The sequence below is a fragment of the Lepidochelys kempii genome, chromosome 1 (genome assembly GCF_965140285.1).
Source record: "Lepidochelys kempii isolate rLepKem1 chromosome 1, rLepKem1.hap1, whole genome shotgun sequence".
Taxonomy (NCBI): Eukaryota; Metazoa; Chordata; order Testudines; family Cheloniidae; genus Lepidochelys; species Lepidochelys kempii.
This window is the reverse complement of record NC_136380.1, coordinates 327,839,140-327,855,500: the sequence shown is the minus strand read 5'-3', so window position 1 is coordinate 327,855,500 and position 16,361 is coordinate 327,839,140. Positions and strand designations below refer to the sequence as shown.

Sequence of the window (16,361 nt, the reverse complement as noted above, 5' to 3'; positions counted from 1 at the left end):
CCAGCTCCGCATCTCACCCTTCCATGCAAGGGCCAAAAACTGATCGGCGAGAGGGAGGGAGGGCAGGCGGGCGAAGAGCGAGCCGGGGTGGGCAGGATTTTTAATGGCACGCTGCTGCCTGCTGGGGTCCCAGCCACCGGCCCCGCTCAGCCCGCTGCCGGCCTGGGTTCGACAGCGGGCTGAGCGGGGCCGGCGGCTGGGACCCGGCAGGCAGCAGCGTGCCATTAAAAATCGGCACGCGTGCCATAGGTTGCCGACCCCTGGCCTAGATGATCACAATGGTCCCTTCTGGTCTTGGAATCTATGCATCTAGATGATCTAATAGATATTTTCCATCTCTGGAATCTACAATTCTCAATTACCCGGCCCAGAAAGGGAGTACTAATAATAACTCTTTAGTTTGGCTTACTTTCAACCACAACTTTCATCTGTTTTATGGTTTTGAAACCAAAACCTATTGAAAAATTAAGGACGGTCATTCTCCAATTAGGGTATGACATACTTGGGTAAGTGCCTTCTTACTGCTCTCTTTCTGAATCATAAATGCTAACGTTTTGCAGCCTAATGAAAATACATAGCTTTTTTTAGAGCAAAAAATATAACATTGTTGGCTGCACTTGCTCAAAACCCACTGCTTCTGGTAGTTACATTCATATAGATGTTAAAGCCACTACTGTATAACGAAAGGCAGTTTGAAAACCAGATGTCATTTAGAAAACACATTTCCAGCAAAATGACTGTGCAGAATTAGTCTCATGGAGTTAAATTCAATGACCCCAGTACAAATTATGCTAGCATAAAAAGCTGTTCAAAATGATTCAGTCAGAAGCAGTCCCAGAGTATGTAAAGTATGTCAGCCTTTGTAAAACCAGAAGAAGCACTTCCTTCTAAAAATTATTTGAACAATGAGTAAGGTTAAGATTTTGTCATGGTTATTTTTAGTAAAAGTCACGGACAGGTCGCAGGCAATAAACAAATATTCATGGAAGCCTGTGACCTGTCTGTGACTTTTACTAAAAATAATGGGGAGGGGGCTGACAGGGAATGACTGAACTCCAAGGCGGGGTGGGGCTGAGAACCCTAGCCCTGCTGCAGGGAGGGGGTGGGGCAGCACCTGCTGCCTGTGAGGCCTGGGAGTTCTGGGGTCTCCCCACAGCCTGCAGTGGTTTCGAGCTCCGGGGCTGGTGGCTGAGAGCTGTATGGGATCTCCATGGCACTGAGAGCTGCCCCCGCCCCCTGACAGTTCTGGCCCTGCCACCCCAGGGCGGAGGTGGAAAATGTCACCGAGATCTCCGGGAGTCACGGAATCCGTGATCTCCGTGACATAATCTTATCTTAATAATGAGTAACAATCCTATAATACAATTTTTTTTAAACTAGGATAATATTTTAGAAAGTTAGTATTGTAATTATAACAGATGAAAATTTAGTTTTCATAAGTTCTTTTAAAAAGGAAAGGCTATTGTTCTGAATGAAGGCAAGTCAGAATATTACAGTATAATACCAAAAAATGGCATTTACTTTTCAACTTCAATGTCAGATGTCTGTTCTTCTATGTTGCTTTGCCCCAGGTTCTTAACATTTACCCTGGAAGACACTAAGTTGGGTAATATGAATATCACCTAACAACACTGTCACATCTTAATTGACTCCACCACTTAACCTGGGAGATCATTTCCTAGTTTAACAAAATGTGGAATTCTTTTCTAGTATTTGGCCTACAACTCTCTGGTTAATTGCATCCCATTATTTTTTATTATACCTTCTTCTGTGCCCTATTCTCTCTTTCCAAATTGTTTATATCCTTCAAATACGTATATACAGTCATATCCCCATAGTTAAAGCACTGCATGACCAAGCTATATGTATTTTCTTTTATTCTTTCCTCTACCTAAATTACTCCATCCACCTCCTTTTGTTGCTCTCCTCTAAATTCCCTCCTCTTTGTTGATGTCTTTCTAATGTTAAGAAGTCCAAAACTGAAAGCAGTATTCTAAGAGCAGTGTCACTAGTCCCACACACAGAAACACTACTCCCATCATGGCTCGTGACAAAGGGTATGTCTACTCTACAATGTAAGCCCAAGGTTAGTGGGATTCAAGTCAGCAGATTCCAGGTTAGAGAACCCAGGGCATGAGTGTCTACACTGATTGTCAACTTTAGGTTAAAAATTTTCTAAGCCAGGCTTGAATCTGGGGGCTCTGGCATCCATACTGCAGTACACAGACCTGAGTCCAACTAACCATGTCCCAGACTACCTAGTGCCCTCCTGAAATGTATCCATTCTAGGCCCTTCATCACAGTGCAGCACAGTCTCCACCCTGCTCGTTACAGGAAGTTTGAACAGTCTGCCTACACCTTCTTCTGGGCTGTCATTTTGGTCTGTGCACTCCCAGTAACCTGAGCCAGCAGCATGGAGAAGGCATCATTTGAAGAACTTATCTTGCTTCTGCTTTTGCCGTTTCAGAAAACGAGCTGAGCTTCCGTGAGACAATGGAGCACATTGTGGCAGTATTTTTTTAACCCACCAAAGGCACCTGACAGAGTTAATGGAGCAGGAGAAGGAGATAGACATATCAGACTCAAACTGGCTGATACTGCTCACAACTCTCAGTATAGCTGCAGCTAGGAGTTCTGGAGCACAGCCACAAGCCTAGACTGGTGGGGCATTATCTTGCAAACCTGGGATGACCAGCAGGGAGTGCAGAACTTTTGCATGAAGAAAGCTACATTTCTGGAGCTTTGTGAGCAGCTTGCACTGACTCTCCAGCATAAAAACACACACAAGGCCAACCTTGCTGGTCCAGAAGTGGGTTGCTACACTCTTTTGGAAGCTGGCTACCCCATAATGCTACAGGTTTGTTGCCGAGCAGTTTGGTGCTGGAAATTCAACTGTAGGTAAAGTGGTGGTGGAGGTTTCTGGATCGATCAGGCATGTGGTTTACCCCAAGATGGCAGGCATAAAAGTTATTCCTGAAGTAATTACTGGATTTGAGATAACAGGGTTTACAAACTACACTGGGGCTGCTTATGAACTCATATCCATACTTTGCCCTCCTCAAAGAGCACATGAGAATATAAGCCACAAAGAGTAATACTCCATTGTTATACAGGCCTTTGTGGACTAGAGGCCAATTTATGAATGTCAAAGTGGGCTGCATTGGAAAAGTTCATGATGCTGATCAGGAGTCTATATTCATGGACAGGCTAGGACACTACTCCACCAAATGACATTGTCATAAAGGGAGTTACTGTCTCCCATGGTTATTCTGGGGGGACCCTGTGTACCCTCCTTTGCCTTGGCCTATGAAACTGCACTGATATCAGAGACCTGGAAAAAGAAGGTTTAATTATACTCAGCAGGTTGTTGAAAGTGCGTTTGGCATATTTAAATCCGGTTGGAGATATCTACAGACATTTAGATTCCAGTGTCATCCATGTGGTGCACATTATTGTGGCTTGCTGTGCTCTTCACTGTCTTTGTGAAGCCAAAGGTGAGCTATTACCCTTTGACGGGAACTATGACAGTGATGGACTGCTAAATCGGTACTCAGCCAGAAAGTGCACCTACCACAGCTGGAGCTCGAGGCACCCAGGCAACAGAAGTAAGGTGTGCTCTCACATTATGAACTTGCAAGGGCCAATGGAAAATAGTACCTTTATGAATGTGCTGAAAGTGTGTGTGTGGGGAAGGAGGGGGGATTGACTGCCATGCAACATACTTATGAATAACCTGACCACTTACCATGTGCCATTATCATACCAAAACACCAGTAACGAGAAAACCTTTACAAAAACTGCACAATGAAACCAAGTATAAGACAAAAGCCCCCTATTGTTGCTTGTTCTCTGCTCCCCCCCCTTCTCCTTTCCTCCCTTCTATATTTGCTGTGCATTTGGTACCAGGGGTGAGGGGTGGAGGCATTCATGGGGGAGGGAATAAATATGGAGGACTGCATGGGGTACAATTGCCCTGCCCACTCAGTCACATGGCCCGACTGCACGGGCCATCCAGCCATGGAGTTGTCCAAGCTGTTCCTGGACTTCAATGCAGATTACCACCAAAGGGAATCAAGCTGTGGTGTGGGTGGAGCAGGAGCCAGTACTTTTGCAGCCACTAGTGATAGGAGCCACTCAAACAGTTCTTTCTGCTGAGCTCTGTCATCCTACCCTAGCTAACACGCCTATTCCAGGAACTGCAAAGTAAATACCTGCTCCCATGCTGCAGCCCAGTCCTCAAGGTGCACAGCCAGCCTGAGCCTTCCTGCTGGCCTCTTGCTATGCCTTTCCTCCAGCTATAAGTCTTTGGTACTAGGCCTGCTTGTTGGCCCTGTCCAGAACTTCAACCAGCAGTTCATCACAGACACAATTCCTCTTGGAACGGTCTGCAAAGATGTGGTAACCTAGGCTTCTGCTGCACTGTGAGCGAGCCATGAAAGTATTGCAGCCAACAGAACTTGAGGGGCCTGGAACAAGACAAGACACAGAGCATGACAGGTTGGACCCCCCAAGTCCAGGATGCCACCTGATGTGCTTGGGTTTCACTGAACCCACCTGCTCCACTAGCCTGGGCTCCCTCTCCCTGTTTTGCTGAATCAGGCTCTCTGGCCTCTGGCAGCGCACACACACACGGGTGGGGACACACCAGCTGTAGAATCACACAGAGTCTGCAAGCAGCTCTCTATGGGAAAATTCAACTAGGAAATTGTCCAGCACTCAAGTGCACACCCCCTTTGGGGAGTAAACCAAAATAATATTGTCTCGCACTATATAGAAAAGACTAAATAGCACAAGCTCATAAAAATTCACCCTCCCCCTCAATGCGGAAAGAGATATGCACAGCTTCTTGCCTCCCACCCCAGATATGAATTGCATAAACTGGGTTATATTATAAACAAGTAGTAAGTTTAACTATAAAAGGTAAATTTTAAGTGATTATAAGGGACAGCAAACACAACAAAACAGATTACTAAGCAAATAAAACAAAACACGCATACAAAGCTTAAGATCTTAAAGAGACTCGTTTCAAGAAGTAATTTATCGTCCTAAATGCTGCTTTTCGGCTGGTTGCAGAAATTCTTGAAGGTTAGCTTCCCTGCTTACAGCTTAAATCATCAGACACCATATTCACAGACCAGATCCCTTTTCCAAGCTGCTGGTGAGAAACCATTAATTTATGCAACCAAGTATTCAAATATATAATGACTAAACAGCACATCTACGACAACATTAGAGTTGTAAACTCTAGTCAGTGGTATTAATCAGTTAACTGATCCAAAAGAATCTGCATGGATGCCTAACTTTTGTCCATTTGGAGGCGATCAATCCTGAAACAGACAAAAGCGCTCTCTGGATAATACGCTGGTTGAAACTCAAAAATCAGAGAGTTATGAAAAACATTTCCATATATCTATTGTGGAGACAAAGCTAGTTAAAAATAAAACTAGCTTCCAACTGTAAGCCCAATTTTGACCCCCATTTAATTGTACTTGCACCAAATGTATCTGCCTGAAATTACACATACATTCTACTTCCAGAAGAAAAAAAAACCCTAATGGTCAGTCTGAGGATAATTAGACAAGGCATTTGAGATAAGGATTTAAATAAAAATAATAAAAAAAAAAAAGGTGATTTCACTTGGAAAAAGATTTTCCCAACTTTTTTGGCTCACTGTAACTTCAAAAGAGCTTAGCCTAAAAACAAACTTATTTTTATCCATTTTTGTCTTGGCAAAGAAGAGTTTGACCGGTTTGTGGAGGGTTTCAGTGGAATTCTTTAGTTAAGTACAGTTTATGCACATATTATGGGCTCTGTATGAGTCTTAACTCTGAATTCAGTATTTTATGGAGACTGGGTTCTCTAAACAGCGCGTAAGTGTCCTGCTCTGACACAGAGTTCTTTCTGAAGCACACTTTGCAATGGTATACATTAGGAACACTGGAAGAGGAGGTTAGCTACTTGTAACTGAAGGTTCTTCAAGATGTGTGGTCCCTATCTGAGGGTTATACGCATGTGCCAGAGCTTTTGAAAGTAGTACTGCTTGGCAGTCTGCACATGCGCCCTTGTATTCCCCCATGGTTTCGCCTGAGGCAATAAAGGGCATGTGCACGGACCACCGAGCCATACTACTTTGAAAACCTCTGGCTCTGCACACAACCCTCAGTGGAATACAGATAGGGACCACACATCTTAAAGAACCTCCAGTTACAGGTAAGTAACCCCATCTCCTCCTCCTCAAGTGACGGCCCATATTGTATTCCACTAAGGATGATTGACAAACAGTACCTAGATAGCAGGAGGGTGCGAGGAAGATGGCAGAACCGTGGAATGGAGGACCGCTGTGCCGAATGAGGCATCTGTCGCAGAAACAATGTACTAGAGCACAGTGAGAGGAAAAGGTGTGTACCGAACTCCACATGGCTGCCTCACGTATTCTTTACTGCTTATTATTTACAATGGCACCTGAAAGTGAGAACAGAGGTTCGCATGGCACTTTTGTAGCTGGCATTACAAGGTATTTATGTGCCAGATATGCTAAATATTTGTACGCCCCTTCATGCCTAGGCCATCATTCCAGAGACATGCTTCCATGCGGATGATGCTCATTAAAAAAATAATGCGTTAATTAAATTTGTGACTGAACTCTTTGGGGGAGAATTGCATGTCGCCTGCTCTGTTTTACCCACATTCTGCCATATATTTCATGTTATAGTAGTCTCGGATGATGACCTACACATCGTCGCTTTAAGAACACTTTCACAGCAGATCTGACCACACTCAAAGAAGGTACCAATGTGAGATCTCTAAAGATAACTACAGCACTCGACCCAAGGTTGAAGAATCTGAAGTGCATTACAAAATCTGAGAGGGACGAGGCGTCAGAAGTCTTAAAAGAGCAACACAGAACCTGAACCACCAAAAAAGAAAATCAACCTTCTGCTGGTGGCATCTGACTCAGATGATGAAAATGAACATGCTTTGGTCCACACTGTTTTGAATTGTTATTGAGCAGAACCTGTGATCAGCATGGACGCATGTCCTCTGGAATGGTGGTTGAAGTATGAAGGGACATATGAATCTTTAGGGCATCTGGTATGTAAATATCTTGTGACGCTGGCTACAACAGTGCCATGGGAATGCCTGTTCTCACATTCAGGTAACATTGTAAATAATAAGCAGGCAGCATTATCTCCTGCAAATGTAAACAAACTTGTTTGTCTGAGCAATTGGCTGCATAAGAGATAGGACTGAGTGGACTTGTAGGCTCTAAAGTTTTACATTATTTTGTTTTTGAATGCAAGTGTGTTTGTTCTTTTTACATAAATTTTACATTTTTAAATTCAACTTTTATCATAAAGAGATTCCACTACAGTACATGAAATGGGGGGATTGAAAAATACTTTTTTTTTTTACACTATATTTATTTTTGATTACGAATATTTGCAAACTGAGCACTGTAAACTTCATATTCTGTGTAGTAACTGAAGTCAATATATTTGAAAATGTAGAAAACATCCAAAAATATTTAAATTCATGGTATTCTATTATTAATAGTGCGATTAATTGCTTGTCAGCCCTAATTTTAATAAAACATTCACAATTCTTAAAACACACATTAAAAACCTTGTTCAAACCAGTTATATCCAAAATGTAATGGTAACATAACCCTGGGTCATATCCTGGCTAACTCTAACTTTCCCACAACACTGTATCTCCAACTTTCCCACACTAGCAACTTCAATTTGTCATACTCTTCTACACTTGCTAACTTTAGCTCAAAACCTAGCTTCTATGTATTTGTTCATCTAAACCATCCTATGGGCTACAGGAGTGCCAGCCAATCAGGGAATGATTGAGGGCTATTGCTCATGTCCCCTTAGGGCAGGACTTCCTGCAATGCATAGCCTCTTGGGGGCAACCCTGCCTACGCCCCTCATGGTAACAAGGAAGCAGTGCCTGTCTCAAACCCTGCAGACCCCAGCTGTAGGCCCGTGGGTTCTTCCAGAGATAGCCATTCTCTCCCCTTTCAATACCTTCTAGTATTAGCAACATAAAAAGAAAAGAAAAAGTTTTAGGTTAAGTACAAACTCAAGACCTAGCTAATGCTCACCTCCCTTTCCTAACATACTTCCCCCATACTTGGCCTTGGAAGTTCTAGATGTGATAAGGCTCGTGCTTTCTTGTGAATAGGTTACATGTATACTGTTGTGTAAACCAAAATGGATGTGGCTCATGAGGCCTGGAGCTACAGGCAAAACAACAGAATAGCCAACTGATTCCTGGCTGGACTGGCAAGGTATTCAGATTTTAAGTATGGCAACTAGCTGTGATTCTGTGATGTATATGCAATGCTTAGTAAAGGGCTCAAAAGAAATGTATCCACATGTGCTGCATGTTCCACATATTGCTCATCTATTGAATGTAGCTATTGTTCATTGCAATCAAAACTAACGAGTTCCATGATGTGACCAAATTTGTGGTATATTTTCCAGAAATATTTAAACTTGCCAAGGACAAGGGGGGTGTTTTTAAAGACTGTGTGATCAACAATGTGAGCCCATCAGGTTTGCGTGCGCACTCTTACGCTGTGTTTCCTGTTTCAAGGCAGAAAATTCAATCATGCATATTGGGACTGTGACAGACTCTCCAACTGAAGAGGATGCAGTCACCTCAAAGAAGGCAAGGAAACTTTGCCAGATGGTTGAGAACGATGGAAACCAGTGAGAACTGTACTGCAAACTATATTTTCTTCATGTATTTTTGTGACAAATCCACAGGGTTTCATTTGCAAATGGACACAAATGCACCCTGATATACCGCATTGATACACTGTTTAATTGCGATGTTTACAAGTTATTGCTGATTTAGATGAAACCTAAAAAAGAAGTGGAACTCAAGTCAATGGGCTTCAAAACGCAATTCCTTTAATCAGCAATGAATGCTTTTGCATCAGAATTTCAAAATTACCTAAAGGCACCCATATCCTGCAATGTATCCAAGAGACACTGGATCAGGATCACTTTTTCCAACTGTAAAGTGTTTGATCCATTTGTCAAGGCCCAGATGTCACACAATTTTAGTGACTAGGAATATACTCTGTGCATTTTCCCTGGCACAGTGTAAGAAGTCAAGCACAATTTTGACTTGTACATGGCATGTGAAGTGCCCTGTCATGACAGTGTAACAGCACATGAATACTGCAGAAGTAAAATCCAGTCATTGCCTGTCATGTCCAGCATGGCATTACATATTCTCACAGAGCAAGTAACTTTAATGTTTGTGGAAAGATCATTCAGCCTGTTCAAAAAAGTTCAAGACAAACACTGCATGTGCCTCTCCAAGGACCGACTTGGGCAGCTCAACATTCTGTACTATTATAAGGCCATAAGCTCAAAATTTGGAGAGCTTTTGAAAACTGGAATAATCTGCTGGCTCTAGCAAAAGATTACACATTCCAGTACTTCTAAAAAAAGCCTGATATATTATAAATTTTTATTTCTCAAAACTCCTAACTGTGGGAACGGAAGACTTTATAGGCAAATTCTAGTGATACAGGCAGCTTTTAAACTAGGTTTGTTTTAAATTGACTACTGAATGAATAGTAGAAACATGTATGATTTGTTGATGTAAGGATATTTAGGCATATGATGTTGACAATTTGTGCTTTAACGATTTATGAATCTTTAACTTTTTGAATCTCAAAGTGTAGGGTCAGTATCTACCCCCCAAAAAACTTCCTACAACAGTGAACATTTAAATTGATAAAAACAAACACTGATATTATTTGACATTATTAAAAAAAATCATTCTACCAATCTTAAATATAGTTAACTGTAGAAATAATGGTAATAGTAAATGACATGTTTTTAAGGGTGACCACTTAAGCAATCATAGCTGTAGCTCAATATTTGAATCTGACCAATAGATAAATGAGGTCAGGAGGTATTAACCTCTCAGGTCCTGAAAGTGATCAGAAAATTCTTAAATAAATAAGAAATCTAGTTGCTAGTTGGAGGGAAGGCCAAAATAATTGATATTGGTTAGTCCAAACTCCTCAAATATCCAAAGGCTCCAGGGCTTTTATACACAGAGTTCAAAAGCTCAATCAAATCAGCTACTTAATAAAGAGGCAAAATAAAACTCATCCCAATCAAGGCATTACATTTTAATCACAACTTTATTTCTACAGAAATTGTACTGTGATTCTATGAATACCATCGTCAGCTCTAGTGTGGAACTGAATCCTTTGAAATACCAGGCATACTTCCAGTAGTTTGATTGTTTCCTTGACCGCTGACAGGGTTACAACTGAGTTGTATAATCAAAAGTTTGTGTGTTTTTAATTCTGTTAGTCACTTCTAAATAGCAGATCCTATCCCCTAAACCTTTCTTAGTGCACATATCTGTAATGGTCAAGACTGAATATTTTTGCCACCCAGACAGTTTGTTCACTCTCTCATTTGTGTATCAGTACAATGCTTATTTAGATGTTGTTACATATGAACAACTTTCCTAACAGTATAATTGGAAAAATAAGATTTTAGAAGGTTTACAAATTATTCTGCCAAATAATTCTGTGTACGTAATTTCTGGATTACTTGCAAATTGCTTTTAGAAGCTTGAACAAAATGTCTCTTCCCCAGTTGTCTTTGCCCCTCTTGCCAAGTGTTGAATTTGTGGGTTTTGAAATAATACAGCTGTATTTGTTTAGTAGTGACTTCAATTGCACAGTCCCTTATGACAAGAAGATATCTTTCTTTGTGCACCATTTACACAACCAGTATCAATACTATTCAGAATAGTGCTAGTTTATTAAGACTAATGTGAGAGTTCTGAAACAAAATCAAAATCAAAGGAGGAAAATACAGGAGCAAAGTGCAAACTCTTCGGCGCTCATTTTCTTCTTTCCAAATCCCTGACCTGCCATTCCACAAACTCCTTAAAAAGATAAAATGAAGCTGAAAAGACCACCTTCTCTCACTCTCAAGAGTGCATGAAATGGAAAGTAATACTCAGATGGCACAGACTGTTTAAAAAAACCCAAACACGATCATATGTTTATGTCAACACTAACGCAAAAAAAAATTCTTAATCAATGTGGTACTTCTCACTGAAAGTACGAGAGTTACTAGTAGAACAAACATTTTCTCTCTGTTTCAGTATATATAAAAGAGGTCAAATTAAGGAAAAATATTTCTAATTTTAAACCTAAACCTTAAAAATTAAATCTTAAAGACAAGAGTTAGTTTTTCAGTTAAAAAACCCTAAGTTTTGATATTTTTATTAATATATATCACCTTATGCAAACCTATAATTTGAAATTTGCAATACTATTTTCTACAGATGGCATTTTTACTTGTAATTTAGAGGAGAGAGTATTGTTCTTGTGGTGAGAGGATGGAATTAAATCATGAAATATTCACTTTTAATTAAGATTACTGTATCAAAGGCAAGACTTAATGCAGAATTGAAATAAGGATCAAGGTTAATGCCTATTCTGAAGAGAATTTACATAAATTATGCCTTCCTACTAAACTATGAGGCTTATTTTGTCAATTTATACTGTGTGATCATAAAAATTAGAGATGGAAAGTATCTAAGTCATCTTCTTTCTCCTCCCCCCCAATGCAGAACGCTTTAGTAAAAGTATATTTGTGTGTGCTTTGTCCAGTGTCATTTTAAATGATTCAAGAAGTGGAGTCTTCCACTAAACCTCATGGGAGACCTCTAAATAGTTTAAGATACCACTGACTGAAGCTTGTTCATGGTATTAAAAGCTATTTTCCTCTAATTTTTTGTTTAATTACTTCTAAATTATTCTTTTTCTGGTATTTACAGCCTTCAAATACTTGCAGACAGTTATATTGCAGCTCTGTAGCTATTTTGCCAAAATTTGGGGGGTGGGGAAATCATCTCTCTTGGGCTGTACATCACCAAGCACACATTAATAAGTATGCATGCACATTTCCTTTACTCTTTCTTCTGATTAGAGTCAGTCCCCTCTAGTCCCCAATTCTTGCTGCTTTTCATCTCTAGGTTTTTTTTCATTATAACCACTTTCCAGGTATTTCTTACTAATAGCTCTATTTCAGGTTATTTTCCTCTACAAAATCTTGCTGAATTTATCAGCTTTGGCCTTCATTAGTTGCACAGCAATATGTAATATTGATAAGAAAACAAAAGCAAAGCTATCCCTTTCCATTCCCGCCAAAAAACACATGCACACACAAGGAAGGGACAGAATAACCTGTATTAAATAGTGTTTTATTATAATTTATGAAAAAAATCATACTAGTGTGAGTTCTCTACAAATCCATGCTGTTTATATATCTGGTTGCTATTATTCTCTATGGCCACAAATTTCTGAAGTGACTAGTCATTTTGGATGCCTTGATTTTTGTTTGTTCAATTTGACACACATTAAAGGAATTTGGTTTCCAGAAGATGGGTGCTTAGCACTTGGTTTATATTTTTAAAAATGTGATTCACAGTTTTACTAGGGAATGAAGACAAATTAATTGGATATTAATTGCAATGATCACTTTTCATTTTGAAACTCACCACATTTGTTTTGTTTTTTTTTTTTAATATTTTTTTGCTGAAGTCCCAGTAATCCATGAATGTTTCTAAGTGACTGCTAATGTTCAGTACATTCTTAAGAGATCAGCTAAACAATCTTTGATACTATGGTGCTGAATACTATAAAAAATCCTAATAGCTTTACTCACACTGGCTGAAATCCTGGCCCCACTGAAGTCAGTATCAGCCCCTAAGTAGTACCCTACTCCAAAAGAGTTGCAATTTGATTTAAAATGAGATACTTCTGGTGTACAGCACTAGTCGACGTGAATAAGATCATAATCTGGCTCCAGGTATTAGCATGAATATTGTCCAGACCTTTTGGTTTGTATATGTTAACTTTTCCCATGTATTTCCTGGTTTTCTATCAGCCACTATATTATGGTATGACCATAGTCTCCTAGATAATGTGCTACACAATTCGTTGCCAAATTGTAACTGTTAAGCTTTTGACTAGTGGAGCAAATAGCTTGGGGAACTGGTAGTGGTATACAAAACCTTACATTTATAAGTCACATTTGTTTAGACAGATGAGTCTGGTATGACCAAAAGTTCCTATTTCTGATGGCAGCTTAATGTGTTTTATGAAATTACTCTGATAGCCTCAAAAGTAGTTTGTAGCGTGTAAGCGCCCAGATCACATTCAACAACAACTCATTTGTCACTAACTGACAACCACATTATCTGTCTCAGGAGAAGCCAAAAGTTGAATGGGCATGGAGGTTGAATTCACCTGATGATTCTTCTAGACACTAGAAAAATACAATGTAGAGGAGATTACTCTGTGATGCTGTATGCATTCCATAAATAAAAAGATTATGTCAATCTCCTGAGTGGTCAATCTAGCATCTTTCAGAAGCATTACATTCACACAAATTATTACAAAGCTTCTCTCTATACCATCAGCATTATGCATCCGTTAGAAACCATGTCAGGCTAGAAAATAGGTGTTGCAAACAGTTTTCCAGAGCCAAGTACTTATGAATAAAGGAAAGGCTGAAAAAGATCATTTTGTAACCAGAGTCTTCAGTTTTCTGCCCATGTCCTTTCAGCAATCCTTCAGTCAATCTTTTTGTTTTCAATATAAGTTATAATAAGTAAAGCATCACCATTATTCTCCAAGTTATCCTTCGCCATTCTTTTTCATGCTTCTTGCTCTGATACCTAGGTAGCAGTATACCAACATGTCCATTTTATCTAGGTCACAGGTACCCTGAATTATACTCACCACTATCCAATCACTAAACAAGATCAACTTGGCTTTTACATCTCTAGTGTATCAATTATAATCAATGCCCCTGCTACCATCCCTCCCATTAGAGCCAAATTCATCAGAATTTGAATTCACTGCCGCTTGAAGAAGCTGACATCTTGTTTCACAGGATACTGAGTCTGATCATTTGATTATTAGAAAGAAAAATTTATAAAATATGTACATTACATAATCATGAATTTAATACGTACATTTTATTTGCATTAAATTGATTACAATAACTAAAATTACTTCTCTCTTCAGATATATAAATATCTTTTAATATTGAATTTACACTGTTATAATAATCTACCATCACAACTTGCTAGAAATGTCTGCATATACAACAACATCCATACATACCATTTGTATTTAGAATTATATTGCAAGAACAAATACTAATAAACAAAACAAAAGTGGAATATTTAAAAATTAAACACTGAATTATTGCTATTAATCTGCTATTAGTGTTCTACATGTGGATAGCAGCAGGGCAACTGAGATTATCTTCATTCAAATATTCAAGGTTGCCCCATCAGATGTTCATGACAAATCTCCAAATCAGACAGATTGCATTTGCATTCTGTCCATATGATCAAAAGTTGTATTAAAACATTTCAGTTTTTATTTAAGCTGCTAACTGTGCCTAAAAATAATTAGTTATGAATAAAAAAAGTTATATATTTTTTACACTCTAAACTTTCAGTTATTGAGAAATGCCTGGCCTTTTATTCATCTCTGCGTTTCTAGTGCACCAGTTATATGTATGCCCCATTTACACAGATAACATTTCAGTTTAACTAAGGGACCCGTCTCTGCACCCTTTCCTCATACTATGTTTTCCTGTAGTGGGATCACTTTCAGTATTGTCTTTCAGGAGACGCTGCCAGGCTTTTCTGCTGCTACCATTATTGAGAGAAGCCCTACGCAAAGACATAAGGCTTGTACTTTGACCTAAAAGCAGCAAAGCTATGGCTCATCTTTCTCCCAGGGATTCCCACAGAAGTAAGGTCTTTGCCAGCAACACACTCTTCTCAACTGCCAGAGTTCCAGTGCTTGTTGCTGGGTTAACCAACAGCAGCCTTCCTAAAAGGGAGGGCTGACACTGGCCAGCCAGCAGTGCAACACCACTCAGTGTGTCCCTTCCCAAATTACACTGTGCAGCACAACTGGTTAAGTCAGTCCACAGGATGAATTCACAAGAGGGGGGGGTGGTCAGGAGTGCAAGTCATTGATTTCTCTGGTCCTTCAATGGCTTTCACAGGAAACCTGAGATTTGTGGAGGGCAGTTTTTAGATTACTGAACTATGCTATGCCCATCCTTTTAAGTCACCATATAACTGTATTGCAGAGTCCTCCTGATTTCTCCTCTCCATCTCTATCCCAATGTTTTGTTGCCCCTTTGTTACATAAGTGAAATTAGACTACAAGATCTTAGATGAGGGTCCTTGTACAGCATCTATGTACCGTGAGACTTTCTGCACAGTTTTCAACCCTGAAAATAATAAATAATAATCATCCTCTGGTCAGACATGCTACCCAGGTATTGCAGGACTTTTAATGGAACATCAGCACCTTGCTGCATTCAGGACAAGACCATTAAGCTTCACTTTCTTGGATCAAGTTTTAGGTTGTCATGGGAAACCAGAAAGTTGTATTTTTCTTAGCCTCATTCTGTCACAATGTTATATTTTTAAACAAACTACAATAATTGTCATCTTCTACTTCTGTTTACCAAGTATATAAACTTTTCAGAGTGAAAATTTACTCTAATTTCCAGCTCCAGATCTTCCGAAGTCCATTCCTCAAAATAATATATTTGTTAATTTCCCTACAAGAAGAACAGCTACATTATTCCAATTCTTACTATTCACCATCTATGAAGGGGCATTCTTTTGTCAATAGGCTTCATATTTTAAAATCCTGCCTTCCAAATTAACTGTACTGCAGCTGCTTCTTTTGTCCACGATGCTGTGTCAAAGCCCGCTGTTCCCAATTAAATGAATAGAAAGCAGCAAAGGGTCTTTGGAGGAAGGGGGGGGGTCAAGTAAAAAAAATCAGTGACTAGAACTGTACTTGACAAAGCAGAAATACATCTCTCTACAAATATTTAGTCACATGATAAAATACATTCTTTAACATTCCATTTTGTTACCCCTTTGTGCTAAAATAAGTTGTCCATATACACATTGGTATTTCATTTTTGACAGCACCCAAAATTGTTCTAGGTGCCTCCCAATACAGATAAACTACAAACTAATTTTAAATATGATGCAACAAAGGCACTCAAGTATCTCAGTGGTATATATGTACAGAATAGGAGTGGGGAGCAGTAACAAGAGAGCAGGAAGGGGCATGGACCAAACAGGAAAAGAATCTAACACTATATCTGAATCTTACACCAGGAATACTGGATCATATTTTGTGTCTTTGCATCATGGCAGACAGCGATGCTTACAAATCCATAGGGCCTTATGGGGAATATAACAGAGAGGAATACAGATTTATAGCTATAAAATCTACCACTAAA

At 39.5% G+C, this 16,361-nt stretch overlaps 1 protein-coding gene across 6 annotated transcripts in view; it reads right to left on the bottom strand.

Moving 5' to 3' along the window:
- Positions 1–16,361, bottom strand: part of ORC5 (origin recognition complex subunit 5) — a 121,136-nt gene that overhangs the window by 36,440 nt on the left and 68,335 nt on the right. Inside the window, exon 14 of one of the 6 annotated variants that reach the window (XM_078851157.1) lies at positions 9,365–13,331. The exons of the other annotated variants lie outside the window; for them this stretch is intronic. Within the exon in view, the coding sequence (XP_078707283.1) occupies positions 13,269–13,331 (63 nt within the window). The 3' untranslated portion in view covers positions 9,365–13,268. Of the gene's footprint in view, positions 1–9,364; positions 13,332–16,361 lie in introns of those variants that run through there. 6 annotated transcript variants of the gene reach the window in all.